General features: G+C 36.5%; 3 protein-coding genes and 1 long non-coding RNA gene across 8 annotated transcripts; 1 reads left to right on the top strand and 3 right to left on the bottom strand.

Moving 5' to 3' along the window:
* Positions 1-1,414: 1,414 nt before the first annotated feature.
* Positions 1,415-4,979, bottom strand: LOC125212408 (glutamate receptor 2.1-like). The gene is made up of 5 exons (XM_048112574.2): positions 4,677-4,979; positions 3,212-4,527; positions 2,806-3,118; positions 2,229-2,623; positions 1,415-2,037 (listed from the first exon to the last, which is right to left on the bottom strand). The coding sequence occupies exons 1-5, from the start codon at positions 4,945-4,947 to the stop codon at positions 1,531-1,533; spliced, it is 2,802 nt and encodes a 933-aa protein (XP_047968531.1). The 5' UTR covers positions 4,948-4,979; the 3' UTR covers positions 1,415-1,530.
* Positions 4,980-5,489: 510 nt separating this feature from the next.
* LOC148929985 (uncharacterized) lies at positions 5,490-6,299 on the top strand. Its single transcript, XR_016136939.1, has 3 exons — positions 5,490-5,605; positions 5,861-5,982; positions 6,177-6,299. It is a non-coding gene; the product is annotated as an uncharacterized LOC148929985 (long non-coding RNA).
* Positions 6,227-10,318, bottom strand: LOC125212867 (glutamate receptor 2.7-like). Of its 4 annotated transcripts, XM_048113147.2 has the most exons (5): positions 10,057-10,318; positions 8,003-9,348; positions 7,612-7,924; positions 7,128-7,534; positions 6,227-7,046 (listed from the first exon to the last, which is right to left on the bottom strand). In XM_048113147.2, exons 1-5 carry the CDS (start codon positions 10,316-10,318, stop codon positions 6,420-6,422), a joined length of 2,955 nt encoding a protein of 984 aa, XP_047969104.2. In that variant the 3' UTR covers positions 6,227-6,419. The 4 variants fall into 4 exon arrangements, with proteins under 4 accessions (XP_047969104.2, XP_088924152.1, XP_088924153.1 ...); XM_089068026.1 differs by having other exon boundaries at positions 6,227-7,534; XM_089068027.1 differs by lacking the exon at positions 10,057-10,318 and adding an exon at positions 9,779-9,890 and having other exon boundaries at positions 6,227-7,534.
* An 8,259-nt stretch (positions 10,319-18,577) lies between these two features.
* LOC125211642 (glutamate receptor 2.7-like) lies at positions 18,578-22,604 on the bottom strand. Of its 2 annotated transcripts, none has more exons than XM_048111521.2 (5): positions 22,272-22,604; positions 20,299-21,644; positions 19,891-20,203; positions 19,407-19,813; positions 18,578-19,327 (listed from the first exon to the last, which is right to left on the bottom strand). In XM_048111521.2, exons 1-5 carry the CDS (start codon positions 22,531-22,533, stop codon positions 18,695-18,697), a joined length of 2,961 nt encoding a protein of 986 aa, XP_047967478.1. In that variant the 5' UTR covers positions 22,534-22,604; the 3' UTR covers positions 18,578-18,694. The 2 variants fall into 2 exon arrangements, with proteins under 2 accessions (XP_047967478.1, XP_088923244.1); XM_089067118.1 differs by having other exon boundaries at positions 20,299-21,582; positions 22,272-22,481.
* Between the last annotated feature and the right edge of the window lie 1,433 nt (positions 22,605-24,037).

The raw sequence follows: 24,037 nt of genomic DNA, 5'->3' as shown, positions 1-24,037 counted from the left end.
ATACAGTGCAGAATAGTAGTAGTATGATTTTATTAATTTAGTATAATATCATCAACCGTCATGATCTCGTCAATCTTTCTTTCTATTTATATATTTATCTTTACAATAAAATCATAACAATATTAACAATTCTTTCCATATAAATATCAAATCAGAAATCACAATTAAAATATACTCCCTCCGTTTTCTAATAAGAGTCCTATTTGATTTGATCACGAATTTTCATGTAAAGAAAAAATAGTTTGAATAAGTTAGTATAATATAGATCCCACTAATATATATCAGTTGGTGGAATATATGATTTACTTATTATTTATGATAAAAGTGAAACATGACTATTAATAAGGGACGGAAATGACAAAATAAAACTCTCAATGGAAGGGGGACGACGGAGGGAGTAACTAATACTCCTACTACTATTTTGTTAAGAAAATAAACATTTTCACAATTGAGAAAAAATATTTGCAACATACAGGTGCAGAGGTGTGATCAATTGCTAACTTTCTTAAGTTGTTAACTCATCAACGCAGTGTATTAAAAATGTCAACACGATGACATTAATATGTCAACAATTAACATTTCAATATATTGGGTTGACATTTTAATGTCATCGTGTTGACATTTTTAATACGCTGCGTTGGTGAGTTATCAATTTAAAAAGTTAGCAATATAACGAACTCCTGCCTACATGTGCATGTATAGCAATTTTTTTAATCAAGAGTGTCGGTGAACGATGATGGTGATCGATGTGTTAATTATACAAAATAAGTAGTACTGTATTAAATTAAAAAAATAGCTAGGGATTCGTATGCATATTAAAATATAAATGTTAAGTACTCCTATTATTTTTGAATGACCAAGACCTTGAATTAATTAGAACTGAGACCGTCCATATATATCATGACCACAGACATAGGAAAACGAAGAATATTTCAAACAAAGTTTCATCGTTTTCAAATCGATCTCATGATGTTTCCCTTTCGCATACTTCTTTTCTCTTTTTTCTAACCACAGTTTACTAACTTTCAAGTCTTTATAATTGTCGAATTTCAAACAAAATAGTCCTCTTAAATTATAAATGGATACATGAACTTTTGCAACACGTTATGAAAGTCAATGCCCAGGCTAATATATATGACCATATACTACTACTTTGAATTATTTTATTGCTTATTATCTCTTATCTAAGTAATGCCGTTGTTACGCGTCACATTAGCAAATTTGAATTTTGAAGATTCCAGACTTATTCAAACACTTCAACAACGTATTCTTCTTTTTTTTTAAGTCAGTACAATTCAATAATATTTCGTCAACTTGTTGAAAATTTCCAATCGTATTTTCGGGGTTTTATTAGTTTATATATAATGAGCTGTCATTTGTAGTAAGTACTAAACAAAATATTACTAGCATGTTGTAGATATACTACACACACAAATCCACCATAAATGAAAATGTAAGAGACAAAAAATAAGTAAGAAAATAAAGAACTACTACTATTTAGGTCGCAAGTAATAAATTATCTACATTGAGTCATTTCCTTTGAGATAAGTAAAGCTCAATCTCTCGTCTTTGGACGGGGCTCGGGAAACCCGAGCTCGACGCAACCGGGCTCGGCGGCCCATCGGTTCGAGGAGAGGCCATCGACACAAGTAAAGGACTCTGTCCACCACAATCACCTCCACACAATCCATCTTTCTTAAAAGTATGACTATTCTTATCTTTATCGTCAAACTTGTGCATCAATTCCACTATCCTTTGCCACATCGTGGCATTAGGATCACATTCACCCAAATTCTCACGCACAAATTTTCCCACATAAAAAATCAACACCGCCATCCCCACCACCCCCACGATCAAGAACAAACCCCAGAAGCTCCCAAGCCCTAGATTCTTAGGCGACGCCAACTCATTCGAATCCAAACAATTCTTCACACCTCCCAACCATTTCCTCTCCATCTCCGCCATCTTCCGCCCCTCTGTCACGTTAAGAATTGCGCGCGAAACGTCCTTCACCATAGGCGAACCGATCGGGAACACCTGAATTAAAAAACCCACATGTTATATGGCTAGCTAGCTAAAAACAAAACTGTAACTCAAATTAACTTAGAGACAGTTTGGTAGGAAAGATAAATAAACACGTATTTTAGGTCATGCAGTATAATTTTAAGATAGATGAGTTATCTACCCTACCAAACAGTCCCTTAGGTTTTGATAAAAAAAAAACATACGATGCCGAAACCGTTGGCCTTGTTTATGGGTCCGATCATGGTGTATTTGGAGCAGTATTTGCCTAGGAAGAGCTTTATGTAGGGGACTTCATGGAATGCAGCAGCAATGCGGCCGCTGGAGAGAAGCTCGTCGAGCTTCTCTGGCGAGTCGTATTCCACGAGACGCGACTCGTCAAAGTTCATCTTCTTGAGGAATCCTAACACGAATGATCCCTGCATGTATCCGACGTTTTCGCTGTTCCTGATCAGGAAATTCACGTCGGTCACCGTCGGCTGCAGCTTCTGAACGGTGAGCATCGATGCTAGACTCGCGGTGTAGCTCTGTGTCAGGATCAGGACCACCAGAAACCATATGACCAACACCATCCTTGACAGGTTGCTCACAACCCTCTCCTCTATCAGAGTACACGAGTTTCAGTGTAAAATTGGTAAAGTAAGAGAGATAAAGAAAAAAAGTGATTAACGTATTGTTAGTGGAAACTGAGATATAGGCTAATTTGGTGGATGGACCAAAATGCAGAAATAAGACTGTTTTTCGTGGACAGAGCGTGAATGGAGAAGGAGATAGTAGGCTTACTATGAGCAAACACCATGGTTGAGAAGGAGAACCAGAAGATCATGCCAACTTGGTACCAGAACGGCCCCCTGAAGTCCTCGTTGATCCGGTGCTCAAGGATCCAGATCAAGAATCCGATGAAGACGAACGAGCAGAAGCTCGTCACCCACAGCTCCCAAGTCAGGGGCTTCAAGAAAATCCATGCATTCTTCCTCTTGTCATCTCTCATTGGCACGATCATGGCCACGCCCGATTCTGTGTAGGGCAGAGTGAAGTCCACGTACTGCGACCTGTTCGCCACAATCGTCACGTCTCCAGCAACAATATCATAGTTCTGCACATTCATCATGTTAGAGACAGTTTGGTAGGGCAGATAATTCATCTATCTTGTAGTTATATGACCAGAAAAGAAGGCGAAGATGCTTACTCCGAGGAATACTTGATAGGTCAGGCTGTTGTAATCTCCAGCCGCGGTGCGGTTGGGATATGCAAATGGGATGTATTCATAGCTCACACCATAAGGCAATGCTGCCATCACTGCTTCAAACACATCTATGCAATACCCTTCCACTCTTGTAGAATTGTCAGCATTCCATGTAACTCTCACAAACTCAGTGAAGCCAGCTTTCACAGGCACTCCAACTCTCAACTTCTTTTTATTGGTTGGGATCACCCAACCTCTAGGCCAAGACGTCGTGTCTCCCGGCCAGATGATCGATCCAAGCCTCGATTTGGTAGTTGAATCTGCATCCATGTTCGCGCTTTTAGCGTTGAGTTCTTTGACAATCCCACTCTCTTTAGTCCAATATCCAACGCCCCGAACTCCATGGCCTACGAAGTTGACAATCTCGACAGGGGGCGCCTCACGCTCCCCATCGACCAGCCTGAAGCTCCCCGCGAGCCCTGTGAATGTTGTGTTCGACAAGGCCTTGATGAGGCTCGGCCCACCACCCGACACTCCAAATCCTTCGAGATCCGTTGAGTTCGTCAAATTTTGTATGTAGTTAACATCTTTAAGCTCTGCCTTCTCTGCTGCTATAGCTAATGCAGTGGCTGCATCATAAGCCCACAGCCCAAAAATGCTCAACTTATCACCAACAAGCACTTGTTTACTAAACCGAGTTTCGAAGCTCTTAAGCTCTTTACTCCTCGGGACATAATGCCTCACTCCAACAACTCCCAGCATGGAATCCAGCACAGATCTATCCAGGTACTCGAGCTCGTTGGTGACCCCATTCGTCACGATCCACGCGCAATCCGGGCTCATCAGGCCGACCCTGTGCGCGATAAGGAAGAGACGAGACGCGAGGGGGCTCATCATGTGGACCACAAACACTCTGGTCTGCATGGTCATGAGCTTGTAGAGCTCGGCCTCGATCTGGTCGTCGGTGGCGAGAGGCGGGATGACGCTCCTGTAAGGTATCTGGGCGTTGGCGCGGCCGAGGGCGTCGCTGAGGTAAGGCATGATGCCTTCTCCGAAGTCGTTCTCCTCGTAGATGGGGACGACTTCTCGCCACCCGAAGGCCTCTACGAGGTCGCCTATGGCCTCTACTTGGGAGGCGTCGCTGAGGGTGGCGCGGACGAAGTAGGGGCTTCGGGTGGAGGAGAGGGAAGGGCTTGTGGCGGAGAAGGAGATGATGGGGACCTGGGATTTGTCTCCTAGAGAGATGAGGAAGCTGGCCTGTGTGGAGAATGTTGGGCCTAGTATGGCTTGCACTTGCACATTCTTGAGTAGGTCTAGGCCTGCACTTTTCAAGATCATCAATTTGGTTAAATATGATTGGAGGATGATTAAATAATCATGCAAACCAAACATTTGAGTAAGTTGGATTATTTTATCAATCATGCCTATTATTATGACCAAATGCTATGATAGAGGAATAGAGCTTCACCTACGGCCGCGGCGCCAATGATGTCGGCTTTTGGGGGTCGGGTGGTGAGGCGGAGGCGAGTCTTGTAGTGAGAGTGGGTGGAATAGAAGTCGGAAAGGGCCATGGATAGGCAGTTGAAGGCCATCTCTCCGTAGCCATCCATGTCAAGAATTACACCTACTTTTATGGGGATGGTTTGTGCAGCTGCCATTTTTGGGCTCAAATTTATGTTAGATAACAATAAGTAGTGGAAGATGCACAAGATGGGAATGTTATGGCTTCTTTTCTCCATCTATGTATATCAAGAATTGAGATGTATGGGATATTGATGATGCAAATGTGTTGGAATGTATATATAGGAATTAGGATAAATTTGAGAAGTTGTAGTTGTGTGGGACCCACAAGTGAGCTATTTTGCTTGAAGAAGGTTGAAACTTGAGACTATAATTGGAGTTTACTAATGTGAAGTCAAGGGATTATCTTATATACTTGCATTTGCAATTATAGTATTCATAGTTGTTGTGTTTCTCTAATAATATCTGAGTCAGTTTGATGCTGTCAAGACAAGTACTTCACTATTTATATGAAAAATATAATAAGAGCTTCGATTTTTTTTATAATATGCTTTGGAGTATGGAATGATTAAGTGTGTAATATGGCTTTACTTAGAGTAAACAGTGTTATGTTCAAGTGAAAATTACTTAGAAATTCCAATAGGATTGTATATGTGAAAATTCAGTGGAAATTTCTTCTGAAAAGTCAAAATTATGTTTTATCAAAATACATAGTAGTACAATTTTGTAGGCTAATATTCTTCGATTGAGTTCTACCAAATCTGTATATTGTTAGCTGAATATTTTAATTTTACTAAGCCATTATCCAGACTTAACACTGATGAGCTAGCCAACGGTAATTTTCAAAGGAAGAATGATAAATATGCGCGAGAAAAGGTTTGTGTTTCCATTTATGTGCTGTGGTCGTTTATATGACAATCCATAACCTGTTTGATAAAATACCGAGACGAATGCTAAAAGAAATTCTGAAAATTAACTTTGTTACTACTCAATTCTCGATTCTGTTATTTGTGATTTGTGATTTGTGATTCTCTCTCCAAGAATCTCGTTGCGAATGTGAGGGATGGAGAGTGGTTTGTGAGTCTGTGACATAAGTAAATTTTTCATCCTTGCAAAATTTCATTTTAATAGGACTCAGCCTTCTTCAAACATAGATGAGGAGCCGCCGTGAAGAGAGCAATTTCAATGACTGTTCAAGAAGCTAGTGGAAAGATATGGAGTTAAAGGTGGAAGTTGTGATTGAAAATATGCTAGTAAGTTTTGCTCTGCAATCTTTGTTAAGACACAATTTTCATATTGGCATTCCATATTTTAAAATGCTGAAACAAAGACTAAAAGAAATTCCGAATATTAACTTTGTTAACACAATGTAAGGGGATTGCATAGAGAGGTGTTGTGTGGCATAATATAAGTAAACTTTTATCCTTGCAAACTTTATTTTTTCTAGGACTACCCCGTGAAGAAAATAGATGTTGCCGAAGATAGCGGAAAGATATGTAGTTAAAAAGTGGAAGCTGTGGTTACGGAAATGCGGGTAAGTTTTGTTCTACAACATTGTCAATGGTGCATCTAAGCGCATATGCTTCTGTGAATACATATGTGACATGTTTGTTTCCAGAATTGCAAATCTATTGCCTTTATCCGCGCCCTTGGTGCTTAGGATAAATCCCATTTATATGAGCCAACTGTCTTAGTGAGTTTCCTGAGCCACGGTTGACGCTGATTGCTGGTCTTGGTCTTGGTCTTGTTCTATAACATTAGACTCTTCTCCTTCGTGCCTTATCGTGGAGCATCCTGCTTGCGCTTCAGGACTTGAAGACATACGACTTGGTGGGCCGTTGTTGCCTGGTGAGTTATGCGAGAGTGTTGATGGGTTTGGATGGAAATACTCGTTGGAAGGTTCCATCACTATTCTCGCACAATCACATCCGCAACCATTGTGATTCACTCTTCGTTCGTATTTCTTGAAAGTGCGACTAGTGAGGTCTTTGCTGTTGAACCTCTGGAGTAACTCCAGTGATTTGCTAGCTAGCGTTGTCTCTGCGTCAGAACCTCGACGCACAACATGCCAATTCTCGTAGAGAAATCTAGTCACATAGATTATCAAGGCTAAAACTCCAGCTATACCTACAATCATGAAGAGCCCCCAGAAGCTTTCTATCCCAAGACTGTTTGATGAGGAAAACTCAATAAAATCTGCACATTTGGTATCGTTTTCGAACCAATTCTTCTCAATCTCCATCATCTTCTTTCCCTCGGTAACATTTAATATAGCTCTTGAAATATCAGGCACTAGTGGAGATCCTAGAGGAAAGGCCTGCACACACATTACATTTAAAAAATAAGTACGTGTAAGTATATGGATATACATCAATAGAGAAGGGTATGTGATATGTACAAAACCAAAACCATCTGTCTTGTACGTTGGCCCAAACATGATGTATTTTGAGCAGTATTTGGCGAGGAAAAGCTTGACATATGGTATCTCGTCAAAAGCAGCAGATATACCACCTTTTGCACTACCTTTCCTGAAAAGTTCATGCATATCCTCGGGGGAGTTATATGCTAAAAGTCTGGATTTGTCAAAGTTCAATCCTTTCAGAAGTTCAAAAACAAATGACCCATTATGGTAGCCCACAGTTTCTTTGTTTCTTATAAGCTCATTGACATCTGTGATAGTGGGTTTCAGCTCTTGGACTGTCAACATGGAAGTAAGACTAGCTGTGTAGCTCTGCGTTAGTATCAGAACCACCAAGAACCATATGATCAGCAGAAACCTAGACAAGTTGCTTATCACTCTCTCCCCTACAAAATTAAACCAATATAAATTACTTGTTAGATTAGTGTAATGTATGTGTAATGCTAGAAAATATTTAACTTACTGTTAGCGAACACCATTGTTGAAAAGGCAAACCAAAATATCGTGCCTACTTGATGCCAAAGAGGGCCCCTGAAATCTTCATTGATCCGATGTTCTAGAATCCAAATAAGGAAGCCCATGAAAACGAACGAGCAAAAGCTTGTCAACCAAAGTTTCCATGTCAGTGGCTTTAGAAATACCCATGCTTTTTTGCTTTGGTCGTTTTTAATGGGTACAACCATTATTACACCAGATTCTGTATAAGGCAGGGTGAAATCGACATACTTTGACCTATTTGCTACGATAGTTACATCTCCAACTGCAGCATCAAATTCCTGCCCATGGAATAGAAAGGTTAAGTATGAAAATGTGGTGCTTTGGTGTTTTTGAATCGTTAGTAGAAAGATACTTACTCCTTGGTGTACTGCATACACAAACTCGTCATAACTGCCGGCCATTGTATGGTCAGATGTAGCATAAGGAAAATACTCATACTGCACGCCATATGGTAGTGCTTCGATCACCATATCAAAAACATCCTTGCAGTAACCTTCCACTTTTGTAGAATTATCGGAGTTCCAAGTGATATGCATGAACTCAGAGAAACCAACCCTTACAGGTACTCCGATTCTTAACTTCTTCCCATTGGTCGGAGTGACCCAACCCTTGGGTGGATTTTTTCTATCACCTGGCCACATAATGAATCCGATGTTGGACATGGAAGTGGAATGCATATTTTTGGTAGATTTTGCAAAGTTGAGTTCTCTAACAATTCCATTTTCTTTTGTCCAATATCCTGCAACGCGGGCTCCTTCACCAATCACATTGATTATCTGGTAAGGAGGTGATTCGAGTTGTCCCTTAACTAGTTTAAAGTCTCCAGCAAGGCCTTTGAAAGTGACATTTGACAATGCCTGAATCAGTTCAGTTCCAACGGCTGAGATTCCAAAGCCTTCAAGATCTGTTGGTGTTGTGGAATCACCTGCCTTCTTCAGAAACGTAGCATTTCTTATTCCTGCCTTTTCTACTGCCATTGCTAGTGCAACTGCAGAGTCGTAAGCCCAGAGTCCAAAGATATTTAAGTCCAGATCTTGATTTGTTGGGTCTTGCTGCTGAATCTCTTTCTTGTATTTGACTTTGACTTTATGCAGCTCTCCTGATTTTGGAATATGAGGTTTTACACCTACAACTCCTTGCATATCTTCTTCTATAACTGAACGATCCATTGAAGTTAACTCGTTTGTCATGCCATCAGTTATTATCCACACATAGTCTTCACTCATCATTCCCAGTTGTTTAGCTTTGCTGAACAGGCGACAACCAAGAGTGGTCCTCATGTGGACAATGAAAACTCTAGTTTGGTTTGTCATTAGCATGGAAAGCTCTGCATCAATCTGATCATCTGTTGCGAATGATGGTATGACACTCCTGTAAGGTATGCGCACATTTACTTTTTCCAAACTATCTGCTAAAAATGGCATAATCCCATGTCCGAACTCATTATCCACACAGATAGGCACAACCTCTCTCCATCCATAGGCTTGGACTATTGCAGCTATGGCCGTTACTTGGAAAGAGTCACCTAAGGAAGCGCGAACAAAGTATGGACTTTGGATTGACAAGAGAGACGGACTTGAAGCTGAAAATGTTATGATTGGTACTTGGGATTTGTTCCCAAGATGTATTATAAAAGGTGTCTGCATCGAGGACAACGGACCTATAATCGCTTGCACTTGGACATTCTTCAGTAAATCTAGAGCTGCATTTATAATTTAGTTGCAAGAAAAAGTAAGTCAGATTACATTTTTTTTCACAGTGCATCAGTCAGGCATGAAAATGTGAAAAGAATACAGATTCTGTTCTTCTTTTGAACTTTAGCCATCCAGTGGCAAATTTTAAGCAGTTTATAGAAGAAATCTATTTGTTGATGATGACATTTTGATATTGATTTCATTCTCTAAGTCCAAGTATTATGGCGATTAAGCTGTAATCTTTAACTATTAGTAAAACATTAACCATCAGTTTCTGATGCTTATGTACAAGCTTTCAAGTTTCAACCATGCAAGGAATGCAAATAAGTTGTTCTGTCATTTTACTGTTAAAATGTTGGAAGGCATAGTATATTGTTCAGGGCAAGCAAGTTCCGCTTAAATAGAGATGCAGCTAAGAAGAAGATAAACTTATCATACATGTCTGATTATCACAGGCTCACAGCTACATATATATGTGCAGCAAACATGTTTCGATTAACATGACAAGAGTAATAGACTTTGCTTTTTCTGTGGTTGCAGAGTGTTGGTACCGGAGGCCGGCGGGACTGGCCAAAACAGCAAAAAAGAACAAAACAGACACAGTAAGTAAAGTTTCCCATGTTCAATTGAAAATCATCTCGCAGTTAGGCCTTACTGATTGTATATTCAGCGAACCTGCGAGTTTAATAAGTAGGTTGATTTAGTAGTATTAGTACCTGCTGCAGCTGCTCCGACAACATCTTTCTTGGAGTCTCTCTTGGTAAGGACCAGCCTGGTCTGGTAATGGCCATGTTTTGTGTAGAAATCAGAGAGTGCCATAGTGATGCAGTTCAACCCCATTTTCCCGACATAATCGTCCATGTCAACCACCACTCCAACACTTACAGGGAAAGGTGTGCTCTGCACCGTGGCGCTGTTCAGCAAGAGAAGCAAAACAACAAGAGGGAAAATGGCTACCATGGGAGCCTCCAACTTCATCTTGTGCAGTTATTTGAGCTCTCAAATTTTGGATGATGATGATTATTATTTTGAGTATAGTTACTAGGTTATATCTTCATCAACAGTCCTCGTTATAGTTACCGAACTACAGTTTTATAGTTAAAATTGAGTAGTTGATGCCATATTTTTTCTCTCATATTCTCATTTGCAAATTTAGGGAGGAAATGAGATGAAATTTGACACACATGCATTAGATTTTGAATGAATATTGAATATTGGACTTGAAAAGTCTATTTTTGTCTGATAATAAATCGACAAAACATGATTTGTCAGATTCCAGCAACATGTGAGTATAAGTTAGTGGTTAGCTGGTCTATATCAAATTCAAGGCTCTAAAAGGCACAAATCTTAGATGAAATTGGCTTCTATTTCTTCATTTCTTCATTTTGGTCTGTCCTTCTAGATCATTCATATTTTTTTATAAAACTAATACAGTATAAATGAGACTCATAATTCATTAATTTTTTTATTCACTTTTCTTTCTATTTTTTAAAATTTATGTCGAATCAAATGATTACTCCTATTTCAGAACTGTGGGAGTAGATAACCTAGCATTTAATGCATGGATCATATCATACCAGCTACCACAAATAATAATAAAAGTTGATACTAAGTAGTACTCCTTCCGTCCCGCTTTAACAGTCCCATTGATTTTTCTGCCTTTTTGTTTTGTAAAAATGATAAAAAATAGTTAAAGAGGAGAAATGATAAGTTAAAAGAGAGAATAATATAAAGAAGAGTCTTATCTACATTATTGTCTCTCTTACTTTACCATTTCTCCAATTTAACTATTTTTTATCATTTTTACAAAAAAAAGGCAGAAAAGTCAATGAGACTGCTGAAGCGGGACGGATGGAGTAATACATTTAAAGCGAAATCAAAAGGAAAGAAAACGGAAACTTCCATAAATTTCCTATACACTTGATTGACTATATAGTTAGAAATTAGGAGTAATTTTTCAATTTCCATATTCCATTTTAGATGAAAAGGTCATATTTAGCTTTTGAAAGCAAAAATAATATTACCGTTGGTCTCTAAAATTATCTATAAATAGGTATGAAGTCATTTTTCATTTTTTAAACGAAAATATCATTTTTGGCTTTTCTCTCTCACTCATTTGTCACACATTTCTCTCTCATGTAGCGACGGTAGCGTTTACCTTGACTTGACTGAATATTATGAAATGTGAAACATTAAGAAGATGAAGAAATTAAAAAAATACAAAAGGCTATCAATTAATGAGGTGGGGTTATGATTTATGAAAAGGGCAGCTTTAAATGGATTTTGCCGCCTCTAGTAGAAATTAGCATATGCATGTACTGGTTCCAATTAAATGTTAAGAAAACTATCTAATGTCTAGATACATAAAGATTCAATCGAAGCAAAAAAAATGTTCTTATTAATTTTGTGTACATATAAACACATAGTAGTACTTACTAATTTACTCAAATATCCTTAATTTTTACAAAATATTATTTGAAGAGTTTGAATTGCTGTAAAAAAAGTAAAGGATAAAATTAATTGTAGTACTACAAATGAATTTGAAGCTAAGATTAATTTTTATTGAGAAAGTGTCCATGATAATCGTTTTCTTTATAACGTTAAATAAATGAGTAAAATAACAAATCAAACTTGATTTTTATAAATAAAAATGCTAACTTGCATTATATGAGCATGATGCTCACATAAGCTATGTAGTGTGTATATATATATATATATATATATATATATATATATATATATATATATATATATATATATATATATATATATATATATATATATATTTAGGCTAATTGAGAAATGAGATGCAATATCAGCCACTCATTTTTATTAAATGAGTGGTCCAGATTTTGCCACATAATAAATATTTTTAGATTAATTTAATATGAAAGGGCAGAATAGTAATTTTATGTTTTAATTAGGGATGAAGAAGATGGCCACCCAGAGAGTCGATGCGGTGATCCAATCATCATTCTTCTCTCTCAACCAGATCAATCCTTCGAAATTCTTCGTCATTTCGCTGATTTCTCATCGGAAGCTTTGTTTCTTAGATATTCCGGATAGGTGGAGAGAGCTTTCACGAGCGCGCTTCGATCCTTCACCGTTGAAGCTGAAGGAATCGGCGTTTTCGACGCCGTCGAGGAAATGGCGGTATTCGAGAAGCTGAATCAGCAACTGAATTGAATCAATTGATGATCTGAATGTTCAATTCGCGTTAATTGAAAACCTAATTCGGTGAAATTTAGGGAAAACACAGGGAATGGGGGTTCGAGAAGCTGGAATTCAGAGATTCGTGAACGAGGATAAGGCAAGATCGGAAATACGCGATTCAGGCGAGAAACGCCTACGCGACCGGCGTCCACATGTCGGAGAATGTCGCCGGCGGGAGCTCTGCCGCAATCTCCTCCCGACGAAGGCGGCGCTTTCTGGAATTCGCAGATCGTATTTGGACACACATGTAATTTAATTTCTAATCTCATTTCATTTTTCTCGTTTAGATTTTGATAGCAGCAACCTTGATCCGATTGATTTTGTATTGATTTTTATACATATTCTTCCTCTTTCCCCTCGGATTTTGTTGCTTTTTTTGTTTTTGTTGTTTTTTCTTGCTTGAATGATTGATGTATGGATGATGATGGGGATGGAGATTCACCTAAATAATGATATTCCTGTTAACTGTGATATCTCAACTTTGTTTTAATTGTTGACATTTGATATTTTGGCTATTGATATGTGAATTATAAGTGTTATTTTTTAGTTGTTGACATTTTAATACGAGTTGTTGACATTCGATATTCTGGCTATTGATATGTGAATTATAAGTCTTATTTTTTAGCTGATGACATTTTAATACGAGTTGTTGACATTCAATATTCTCGGTATTGATATGTCAATTGTAAGTGTTATTTTTTAGTTGTTGACATTTTAATACGAGTTGTTGACATTCGATATTTTCGGTATTGATATGTCAATTATAAGTGTTATTTGTTAGTTGTTGACATTTTAATACGAGTTGTTTATATTCGATATTCTCGATATTGAAGAAATGTTAAATGTAAAATTTTTTTATTGTTGTTGGATGATTTATCAAGTATGAAAAGAACGGAAAATACGTAAAGAATTCTGCTTTTGAGGCAAATGTTACGTGTCTCTCTCTTTTATTTCTCCAAATTAAAGCATGAAATATTTTGCACTCTGGTTGTTTGGTAATATTTCTCATTTGAAAATTAGTTGCTAAGATTTAGTTATCTCCCTTTTTTAATATCAACTATGCATGTCAACTACCTATATAATCTATGTCAACTACGTATACAATTAATAACACTTGTTGTTGACATCGTGGTTCCCATAAATAACATTTGTTGTTGACATCGTAGTTGACATATTGTCTCCGTAGTTGACATCGCGAAAATGACAATTATGCCCCCTAGTTGACATAATGTTTGAGTAGTTGACATTGCGCGAAAATTGTGAATGAGTGGCTGAAATGCATCTCATTTCTCAATTAAGCTAAAAAATCTCAACCTAACAAGACCCGTTGTTGATATTTGATTTTGCTCTCTATTGACATCTATTGTATGATTTTGTTTTTTTTAATTTTAAGATTTGTTTTCTGAGTTGTACACACTTTATACAAGCTGTTGACATTTGGTTATAAGTTGTTGACATTGAATACAAGTTGGAGTCAGACTTGCCTCCGTGCTACTCGCTGATGAGGGCGTCCAGGCTGCCCCAGTCCTACCTGGAGGGGTAATTACAATTACAATTCATGTTTTTAAGGTTAATTACAATTAAAAATCATGTCAACTATATATACTAGCCATGTCAACAACTAATATAATTATGTCAACTATGGTGCATATCGTGTCAACGGTACATACAAGTCATGTCAACTACGGTACATATCGTGTCTACTACACGTACAAACCATGTCGACTATACATAGAAACCATGTCAACAACAATTATAAGTCATGTCATCTACACGTACAAGCCATGTCAACAACAATCAGAGTTGTTTTTTAGTTGTTAACATATACTAAAAGTTATTGACATTATCTTATTAGTTGTTGATATTTGATTCTGCTCACTAATGACATCTATCTTATAATTTTCTTTATTAATTATAATATTTGTTTTCTGAGTTATTGACACTATATACAAGCTGTTGACATTTGGTTATAGGCTGTTGACATTTCAATACAATTTGTTGAACTGATTAACATTTGATATAACTGCTAAGTTCAAACTTCAGAATCCACAATAATAGTTTTAAAACCCATCCAACTATATAATTTAAGATTACTTACATATGGAGATGTAGTCATATAATTTAAGATTACTTAAACATATAATTTAATTATGCTCAATTATAATTCATGTTTTTAAGGTTAGTTACAATTAAAAATCATGTCAAATATATATACTAGTCATGTCAACAACTAATATAATTATGTCAATTATGGTGCATATCGTGTCAACGGTACATACAAGCCATGTCAACTACGGTACATATCGTGTCAACTACACGTACAAGTCATGTCAACTATGTTACATACTATGTCAACTACACATAGAACCGTGTTAACAACAATTATAAGTCATGTTAACAACAATTATAAGCCATGTCAACTACACATAGAACCATGTCAACAACAATTATAAGCCATGTCAACTACACATAGAAACCATGTCAACAACAATTATAAGTCATGTCAACAACACGTACAAATCATGTCAACAACAATTATAACCAAATGTCAACTACACTTTCAAGCCATGTCAACAACAATTCAGTCATTTTATAAAAACAATATACTATTTAATCTTAATTTTAGTTATTTTATTTTAACAATATTCTCTACTTTCTCTTTCCTTTTCTCCTGTTACTTTTCTTTGTTCGTTTCAACTTGTGCGTCATCCATTGGGCTTGCAGCTGGTGGTGAGATAGGAGAGGCTGATTCATTGGCTCACCCCTTTAGGATCATAACCTGGCGATGTAGGGATATTTTCTCTGTTTCTTTCTTGTGCATACTGCTTGTAAATTAGTTCTACAATGTTAGTATATAAACTGTAGGAGTAATCTAATGTCAACTCAGAGAAACATATGTAAACAAAATGATGTACTTACTTCATCAAAGAAATGTCCAAATTTAAAAGTTGGAAATTCGGTCAAATCTTCAAGAACTTCCTTTTCTTTTTCAGCAATAACTATTGATTCAGATATTGTTTTCCAGTGATCAAAAGTATCAGGCTTGTCTTGAAGGAACGTCTTGGACAAATGAAGAAACTTGTCGGCCACAGATTCAAGTGAAGTCGTTTGGCTTCCAAGTGCATATCAACTCAAGCAGTTGCATCAAGAAGCAAAACACATATGATGACTGGTGGGAGGGGGTATTGATTGACAAGAGAAACCTCATATACTTATTCAGAGACAATAAAATTACAAAATCCACTGGATAAAAAACAGGCATAAAACACCAAAATATGATTACACATCATCCCTAAGACCCTAACTGTTGGGAACATCCATGAATTGACACTTGAGGAGATTCTAGTAGAGATTGAAAAGACTTACAGCTATACCACATGCAATGAGTCCAGGCTTCTCCCTGTCATCCATATGGACACATAGCAGTAGAAAAGCTCTTATATACCAGGGGATTGCACCCAGAAAGAAACTAGTAATAAACCTAGCAAAAAAGCAGCAAAATCAGAGAAGTTCCTATTTCATTGAACAAGATGGTAAATCATTCAACTATCATGAAACTATCAGCTGCACCACATACATTATCTCTTAAGAAAAGCATTTTTGAAATAATTAAGTAGACAATGACTGCTAGATAAACTTACAAGAGCCATCCAAGACCAACACCAAAACAGGGGAGCCGTTCCTCCCTAAAAGGTCCATGAGCAACAACATGACCTAGAAACATTTATATGTTTTCTACAGTCATCCTAACAGCCATTCAAACAAGCATACACTATGTCAATATAATTATGTCAACACCTATTCAAACAAGCATACACTACTACTGTCAACAGTATATTATTATAGCTATGTCAATAGCTAGTATATAAAATGTCAATAATCTTAAAAATTTTTAAATCAAACAGAATAAATCAATATCAATTATACACGATATCATGTCAATAAGAAGTATACCCTGTTGACAACAAGTGCATGCATGTTATTACGATTATGTCAATAGATAAAGTACATAATAAATCTATGTCAATAACAAGTATACCCTATCGACAACAAGTGCATGTATATTCTTAAAATTATGTCAATAGATAAAGTACATAATAAATCAATGTCAATAACAAGTATATCTCATATATAGCAAACACAATTATCTGGTTACTATTATGTCAATTTGACTATGTCAACAACGATTCTAATAAGTATACACTATGTCAATAACAAGTATATCATGTTTAAAGCAAACATAATTATCTTATTACTTTTATATCAATTGTTAAAGTTTATAATGTCAACAGCAATCCAAACAAGCATACACTATGTCAACAGTATACAATATCATCTCAATGACAAGTATATGCTGTTTATAGAAAACACAAGTCTATTATCATAACTATGTCAATAGCTATTGTATGAAATGTCAATAATCTTAAAAATTAAAACAAATCCTTAACTGGAAGCAGATGCATGTTCTCTTTCGTTTTTTCCAGCAGCCTTGTTGATTTCCCCCTCTTCTGAATCTACCATCGCTAATCAACAATAAAAAATCAGCAGAAATCGAATTCAGAAGAAAACAAATCCAGATATGTTTTAATACACTAAAATCGAAGCAATATACTTAAAATTTGAATCAATTTCTTAACCTGAAGAATTCGCTTCCACGACCGCCGATTTCCTTTTTCCGGCTACAATCGGTGCTTCAACTTCAACTACTTCTTCGATCCTCATTTTTGGAAATTAATTGATGTAGAAAACTGAATGAAGTCTAAGATTAGGAGATGAATAGCGACGAAGGGAAGAGAAGATGCAGAATTGTAGGAGAAATTTGGGAGAGAACTCAGAGAAATGTTTGAGAGTTTTACGGCGTGTTTTGAATACAACTGAAACATTTTAGAACTAAAATGACAAAAATACCCCCCTGTTGACATAAACCAGGCGCTGTTGACATCGCGCGAAAATTGTGAATGGGTGGCTGAGATTGCATCTCAATTCTCAATTAGGCCAAAAAATCTCAACCTAACAGGACCCTATATATATATATATATAGGACTGTGATCAATTGAGATTTTTTATGCTAATTGAGAAATGAGATGCAATATTAGCCACTCATTTTTATTAAATGAGTGGTCCAGATTTTTCCACATGAAAAATATCTTTAGATTAATTAATTATGAAAGGGTAGAATAGTAATATCATAGTAAATTTTATTCAATAAATATTTTTTTTAATTTTTAATTTTAATTTTTTATTAATTTTTTAAAAATTTTTAAAATTATTTTTTATTTTTTTTAATTTTTTTAATTTTTATTTTATTTTTTTTAATTTTTTAATTTTTATTTTTCAACTACATATACAATTCATGTCAACTACACACATATAATGTCAACTATGTGTACAATCCATGTCAACCACACACACAATTCATGTTAACTACACACATATAATGTCAACTATGTGTACAATTCATGTCAACTACATGTACAATTCATGTTAACTACACAATATAATGTCAACTACATGTACAATTCATGTCAAATAAGTAGTATTTATTGAATAAAGTTGTTGACATTTGATGTGTAGTTGACATGAATTGTATATGTAGTTGAAAAAAAAAATTAAAAAAATAATAATAAAAAAACGAAAATAAAAATTAAAAAAATTATAAAAAAAATTTAAAAATTAAAAAAAAAAATTTAAAAATAAAAAATAAATAAAAAATAAATAAAATTACAATTATGTTCCTCTATTGACATAAACCACATGCTGTTGACATTTCACAAATATTCTAGATGAGTGACTGAGATTGCATTTTAATTCTCAATTAGGTTATAAATCTCAACCTAACAAGACCATATATCACGTAACAACCCTACATTCCTACTGGAATTTCCAAGTAATTTTCATTTGGATATATGTTACTTTCAATCCTACTGGAATATCCACATGATTTATTCATTTGACAATATTATCGAGATACAATATGAAATATTCATGCATTTGATCATTTCTTAATTAAATTTGACACTATGATAGTAAAATCAAATTCAATAAAGCTTCATTAAATAATGGCCAGTAATTGGAGTAATACTAATGCCCGTGTGCATATCTAGTATGAAGAATAAATCCCATTTATATGAGCCAACTGTCTTAGTGAGTTTCTTGAGCCACTGTTGACGCTGATTGCTGGTCTTGGTCTTGGTCTTGGTCATGTTCTATAACATTAGACTCTTCTCCTCCATGCCTTATCGTGAAGCATCCTGCTAGCGCTTCAGGACTTGAAGACGTACGACTTGGTGGGCCGTTGTTGCCTGGTGAGTTATGCGAGAAGGTTGATGGGCTTGGATGGAAGTACTCGTCGGAAGGTTCCATCACTATTCTCGCACAATCACATCCGCAACCATTGTGATTCACTCTTTGTTCGTACTTCTTGAAAGTGTGACAAGTGATGTCTTTGCTGTTGAACCTCTGGAGTAACTCCAGTGATTTGCTAGCTAGCGTTGTCTCTGCGTTAGAACCTTGATGCACAACATGCCAATTCTCGTAGAGAAAACTAGTCACATAGATAATCAAGGCTATAACTCCAGCTATTCCTACAATCATAAAGAGCCCCCAGAAGCTTTCTATCCCAAGACTGTTTGATGAGGAAAACTCAATAAAATCTGCACATTCGGTATCATTTTTGAACCATTTATTCTCAACCTCCATCATCTTCATTCCCTCAGTAACATTTAATATAGCTCTTGAAATGTCAGGCACTAGAGGAGATCCTATAGGAAAGGCCTGGAAACACATTACATTAAAAATAAGCATGTGTAAGTATATGGACATACATCAAAAGAGAAAGGTATTTGATACGTACAAAGCCAAAACCATCTGTCTTGTACATTGGGCCAACCGTGATGTATTTTGAGCAGTATTTGGCGAGGAAAAGCTTGACGTATGGTATCTCATCAAAAGCAGCAGATATACCACCTTTTGCACTACCTTTCCTGAAAAGTTCATGCATATCCTCGGGGGAGCTATATGCCAAAAGTCTGGATTCGTCAAAGCTCAATCCTTTCAAAAGTTCAAAAACAAATGACCCATTATGGTAGCCCACAGTTTCTTTGTTTCTTATAAGCTCATTGACATCTGTGATGGTGGGTTTCAGCTCTTGGACTGTCAACATGGAAGTAAGACTAGCTGTGTAGCTCTGCGTTAGTATCAGAACCACCAAGAACCATATGATCAGCAGAAACCTAGACAAGTTGCTTATCACTCTCTCCCCTACAAAATCAAACCAATATAAATTACTTGTTAGATTAGTGTAATCTATGTCTAATGCTAGAAAATATTTAACTTACTGTTAGCGAACACCATTGTTGAAAAGGCAAACCAAAATATCGTGCCTACTTGATGCCAAAGAGGGCCCCTGAATTCTTCATTGATCCGATGTTCTAGAATCCAAATAAGGAAGCCAATGAAGACAAATGAGCAAAAGCTTGTCAACCAAAGTTGCCATGTCAGTGGCTTTAGAAATGCCCATGCATTTTTGTTCTTGTCATTTTTTACAGGTACAACCATTGAAACACCAGATTCTGTATAAGGCAGGGTGAAATCGACATACTGTGACCTACTTGCTATGATAGTTACATCTCCAACTGCAGCATCAAATTCCTGCCCATGGAATAGAAAAGGTTATGCATCCAAATTACTGACATACTAAATGTGGTGATGTGTGGTTTTTGAATCGTTAATGGAAAGATACTTACTCCTTTGTATACTGCATAAACAAACTCATCATAACTGCCGGCTCTCTTGTGGTCAGACGTAGCAAAAGGAATATACTCATACTGCACGCCATATGGTAGTGCTTCGATCACCATATCAAAAACATCCTTGCAGTAACCTTCCACTTTTGTAGAATTGTCGGAGTTCCAAGTGATATGCATGAACTCAAAGAAACGAAGTTTTATAGGAACTCCGATTCTTAACTTCTTCCCATTGGTTGGAGTGACCCAACCCTTGGGTGGATTTTTTCTATCGCCTGGCCACATAATGAATCCGATGTTGGACTTGGAAGTGGAGTATGTTTCTTTGGTTGATTTTTCAAAGTTGAGTTCTCTAACAATTCCATTACCTTTTGTCCAATATCCTACAACTCGGGCTCCTGCACCAATCACATTGATTATCTGGTAAGGAGGTGATTCCAGTTGTCCTTCAACTAGTTTAAACTCTCCAGCAAGGCCTCTGAAAGTGATATTTGACAGCATTTGAATGAGTTCAGTTCCAATGCTTGAGACTCCAAAGCCTTCAAGATCTGTTGGTGTTGTGGAATCACTTCCCTTCTTCAGAAATGTAGCATTTCTTATTCTAGCCTTTTCTACTGCCATTGCTAGTGCAACTGCAGAGTCATAAGCCCAGAATCCGAAGATGTTCAAATTCATATCATGATTTGTTGGGTTTTGCGGCCGAATCTCTTTCTCGTATTTGACTTTGAATTTGTGCAGCTCTTCCGATTTCAGAATATGAGGCCTTACACCTATAACTCCTTGCATATCTTCTTCAAGAACTGAACGATCCATTGAACTTAACTCGTTTGTCATACCATCAGTTATTATCCACACATAGTCTTCACTCATCATTCCCAGTAGTTTAGCTTTGCTGAACAGGCGAGAACCAAGAGTGGTCCTCATGTGGACAATGAAAACTCTAGTTTGGTTTCTCATCAGCTTGTAAAGCTCTGCAACAATCTGATCATCCGTTGCGAATGATGGTATGACACTCCTGTAAGGTATGTGTACATTTACCTGTTCCAAGCTATCTGCTAAAAATGGCATAATCCCGTGTCCAAACTCATTATCTACATAGATTGGCACAGCCTCTCTCCATCCATAGGCTTTGACTGTTGCTGCTATGGCCTTTACTTGGGAAGAATCATCTAACGCAGCACGAACGAAATATGGACTTTGGATTGACAAGAGAGACGGGCTTGAGGCTGAAAATGTTATGATCGGTACTTGAGATTTGTTCCCAAGATGTATCATAAAAGGTGCCTGCATCGAGGACAACGGACCTATAATCGCTTGCACTTGGACATTCTTCAGTAAATCTAGAGCTGCATATAATTTAATTGCAAGGAAAAAAGTATGTCAGATTCTGTTCTTCTTTAGAACTTTAGCCATTCATTGGCAAATTTTAAGCAGTTTATAGAAGAAACCTGTTTATTGATGATGACATGTTGATCTTGATTTCATTCTTTAAGTAAGTATTATGGCGATTGAGCTGAAATTTGTTGTTCTTAGTAGAACCTTAACCATCAGTTACTGTTGCTTGTGAATAAGCTAACCATGCAATGAATGCAAATAAATTGGTACTATTTCGTTTTACTTGCATTAAAAAGTTGGAAGGTATATTGCTCCTGAATGATTAATGATGCAAGTTCCACTTAGACAGGGATGCAGCTATGAAGAACTTATCATACATGTCTGATTATCACAGCTACATATACATGTGCAGCAAACATGTGTCAATTAACATATGAAGTGTAATCGAGTTTGCTTTTTTCCATGGTTGCAGAGTGTTGGTACCGGGCCAGAGGGACTGGCCAAAACGGCAAAAAAGAACTAAGTAAGTAAAGTTTTTCCATGTTCAATTGAAAATTGTCTCGTAATTAGGCCTTACTGATTGTATACTCGCTAAACCTGCGAGTTTAATAAGTAGGTTGATTTAGTAGTATTAGTACCTGCTGCAGCTGCTCCAACAACATCTTTCTTGGAGTCTCTCTTGGTAAGGACCAGCCTAGTCTTGTAATGGCCATGTTTGGTGTAGAAATCGGAGAGTGCCATAGTGATGCAGTTCAACCCCATTTTCCCGACATAATCGTCCATGTCCACCACCACTCCAACTCTTACAGGGAAAGGTGTGCTCTGCGCCATGCCGATGTTCAACAAGAGAAGCAAAACAACAAGAGGGGGAATGGCTACTATGGGAGCCTCCAACTTCATCTTGTGCAGTTATTTGAGCTCTCAAAATTTGGATGTTGATGATAAGTTAAGGTATAGAGTTACCAGGTTATATCTTTGTCAAGCGTTTAATTACTCGCAGTTGATGCCATATTTTTTGTCTCATTGCAATTGGGGAGGTAGTTGCGTGGTAATTTCACTATATAAGTTCCAAGTATCAAAATAATATTGTCGATATTGACATTGATATCGATTTATGTAAGAGGAAATGAGATGAAATCTAACTTGTATTAGATTTTTGAACGAATATTGAATATTGACTGTTGAACTTGAAAAGTCTAGTTTTGTTTGGTAATAAATCGACAAAAATGGATTTTGTGAATTTAGCATAAATCAGCTTTTGGCGTGACTTCTACAAACTCAAGTCTTTAATAAATGGATGCTTCTAAGTTCTAAACCTTGTTTTCTAAAAGAAAAGACAAAAACAATTTATTGAGAACTGAGAAGGTGTGGATTTGATTCTACTAGCTATCACAAATATTAGTAATTGTCATTCTAAGGAGTACTATATGTGGAAATAATAATATTGACGGACAATGATATTTAATGAGTGTACACAATGGTGGTCCTCTTGAGTAGGCATGCCCAAGCCACTGTTTATTGGGCATGCCCAATAAATTTGGCCATGCCTTATATTTTAATATTACTAGAATAAAATTTATATTCCTATAATAATTAAAAATGCATACTTAAAAAAAAAATGCATCCTTTAAAAATTACTAGAAAAAATTGAAACCAAATTTTCGTCGTATTATAGATAGGGTAAAATTATACAACGAAAAATAAGAGGAATAAAGTATTTATAAAAATAATTTTTGAAATTAAAAAAAAAAAAAAATCGGAGCCACGGGCCGAGTCGCGTGCCCAAGAGCCTCGGCCTGGCCGAGAGCTCGGCTCTCTCTCGTCCACCCCCTGAGCCTCGGGCACCCTGCGGCTCGGTAGTGGGGGGCTGCGCCTTGGCCAACTCCGGGCCAAGAGCCGCGGCCCTCCCACTGTGGACACTCTAAAGAGCGAACTCATTTTTTATTATTTAAACAAAAATATCATTTTTGTCTTTTCTTCTCTCACTCAATTGTCTGCAGTTCAGCATTATGATATGATGATTCATTCAAGAAACATGTAGCGTTTACCTTGACCGCCGTATATCAAGCCTTTAAACTTTAAACTTTAAACTTTAATCTAATCTAATGAAGTCGCCTTCTTGAAATGTGAACTATTAAGAAGATGAAATTAAAAAAATACAAAAAATGATCAGTTAATGAGATGAGGGTTATGAAAGGAGTAGTTTTAAATGGATATTGCTTCTTCTAATAGAATCTATTGACCTTGTGATGAGGAAAATAAATAAACAATGCAGGAGAGAATAAAGTTGATATGTAAGAAAGAATAAAATACGTTAGTGATAATATAATATAATTAAAAAGTTACTAGTAAAATAATAGAGCAAAAGATATTAAATTTGTTAACTTTAATTATAAATGAAAAT

The sequence above is a fragment of the Salvia hispanica genome, chromosome 3 (genome assembly GCF_029641045.1).
Source record: "Salvia hispanica isolate PSC_SH4W2 chromosome 3, Shi_PSC_v1, whole genome shotgun sequence".
In the NCBI taxonomy this organism is placed as follows: Eukaryota; Viridiplantae; Streptophyta; class Magnoliopsida; order Lamiales; family Lamiaceae; genus Salvia; species Salvia hispanica.
Note: the sequence above shows the minus strand (reverse complement) of the source record. Positions and strands in the feature narration are given on the sequence as shown.

Bases quoted from the DNA above. Each gene is read 5' to 3' on its own strand.
- LOC125212408 (XM_048112574.2), bottom strand. From the start codon at position 4,947: ATGGAGAAAAGAAGCCATAACATTCCCATCTTGTGCATCTTCCACTAC. The intron at 4,528-4,676 runs GTGAAGCTCTAT...TGAAAAGTGCAG, and splicing joins CATTGGCGCCGCGGCCGTAG to GCCTAGACCTACTCAAGAAT. The intron at 2,038-2,228 runs GTATGTTTTTTT...TTTTTAATTCAG, and splicing joins AGGCCAACGGTTTCGGCATC to GTGTTCCCGATCGGTTCGCC.
- LOC125212867 (XM_089068025.1), bottom strand. From the start codon at position 10,318: ATGAAGTTGGAGGCTCCCATGGTAGCCATTTTCCCTCTTGTTGTTTTG. The intron at 9,349-10,056 runs GTACTAATACTA...TTATAAATGCAG, and splicing joins TGTCGGAGCAGCTGCAGCAG to CTCTAGATTTACTGAAGAAT. The intron at 7,535-7,611 runs GTAAGTTAAATA...TTAATTTTGTAG, and splicing joins AACAATGGTGTTCGCTAACA to GGGAGAGAGTGATAAGCAAC.
- LOC125211642 (XM_048111521.2), bottom strand. From the start codon at position 22,533: ATGAAGTTGGAGGCTCCCATAGTAGCCATTCCCCCTCTTGTTGTTTTG. The intron at 20,204-20,298 runs GTAAGTATCTTT...TTCCATGGGCAG, and splicing joins TTTATGCAGTATACAAAGGA to GAATTTGATGCTGCAGTTGG. The intron at 19,328-19,406 runs GTACGTATCAAA...ATGTGTTTCCAG, and splicing joins AGACAGATGGTTTTGGCTTT to GCCTTTCCTATAGGATCTCC.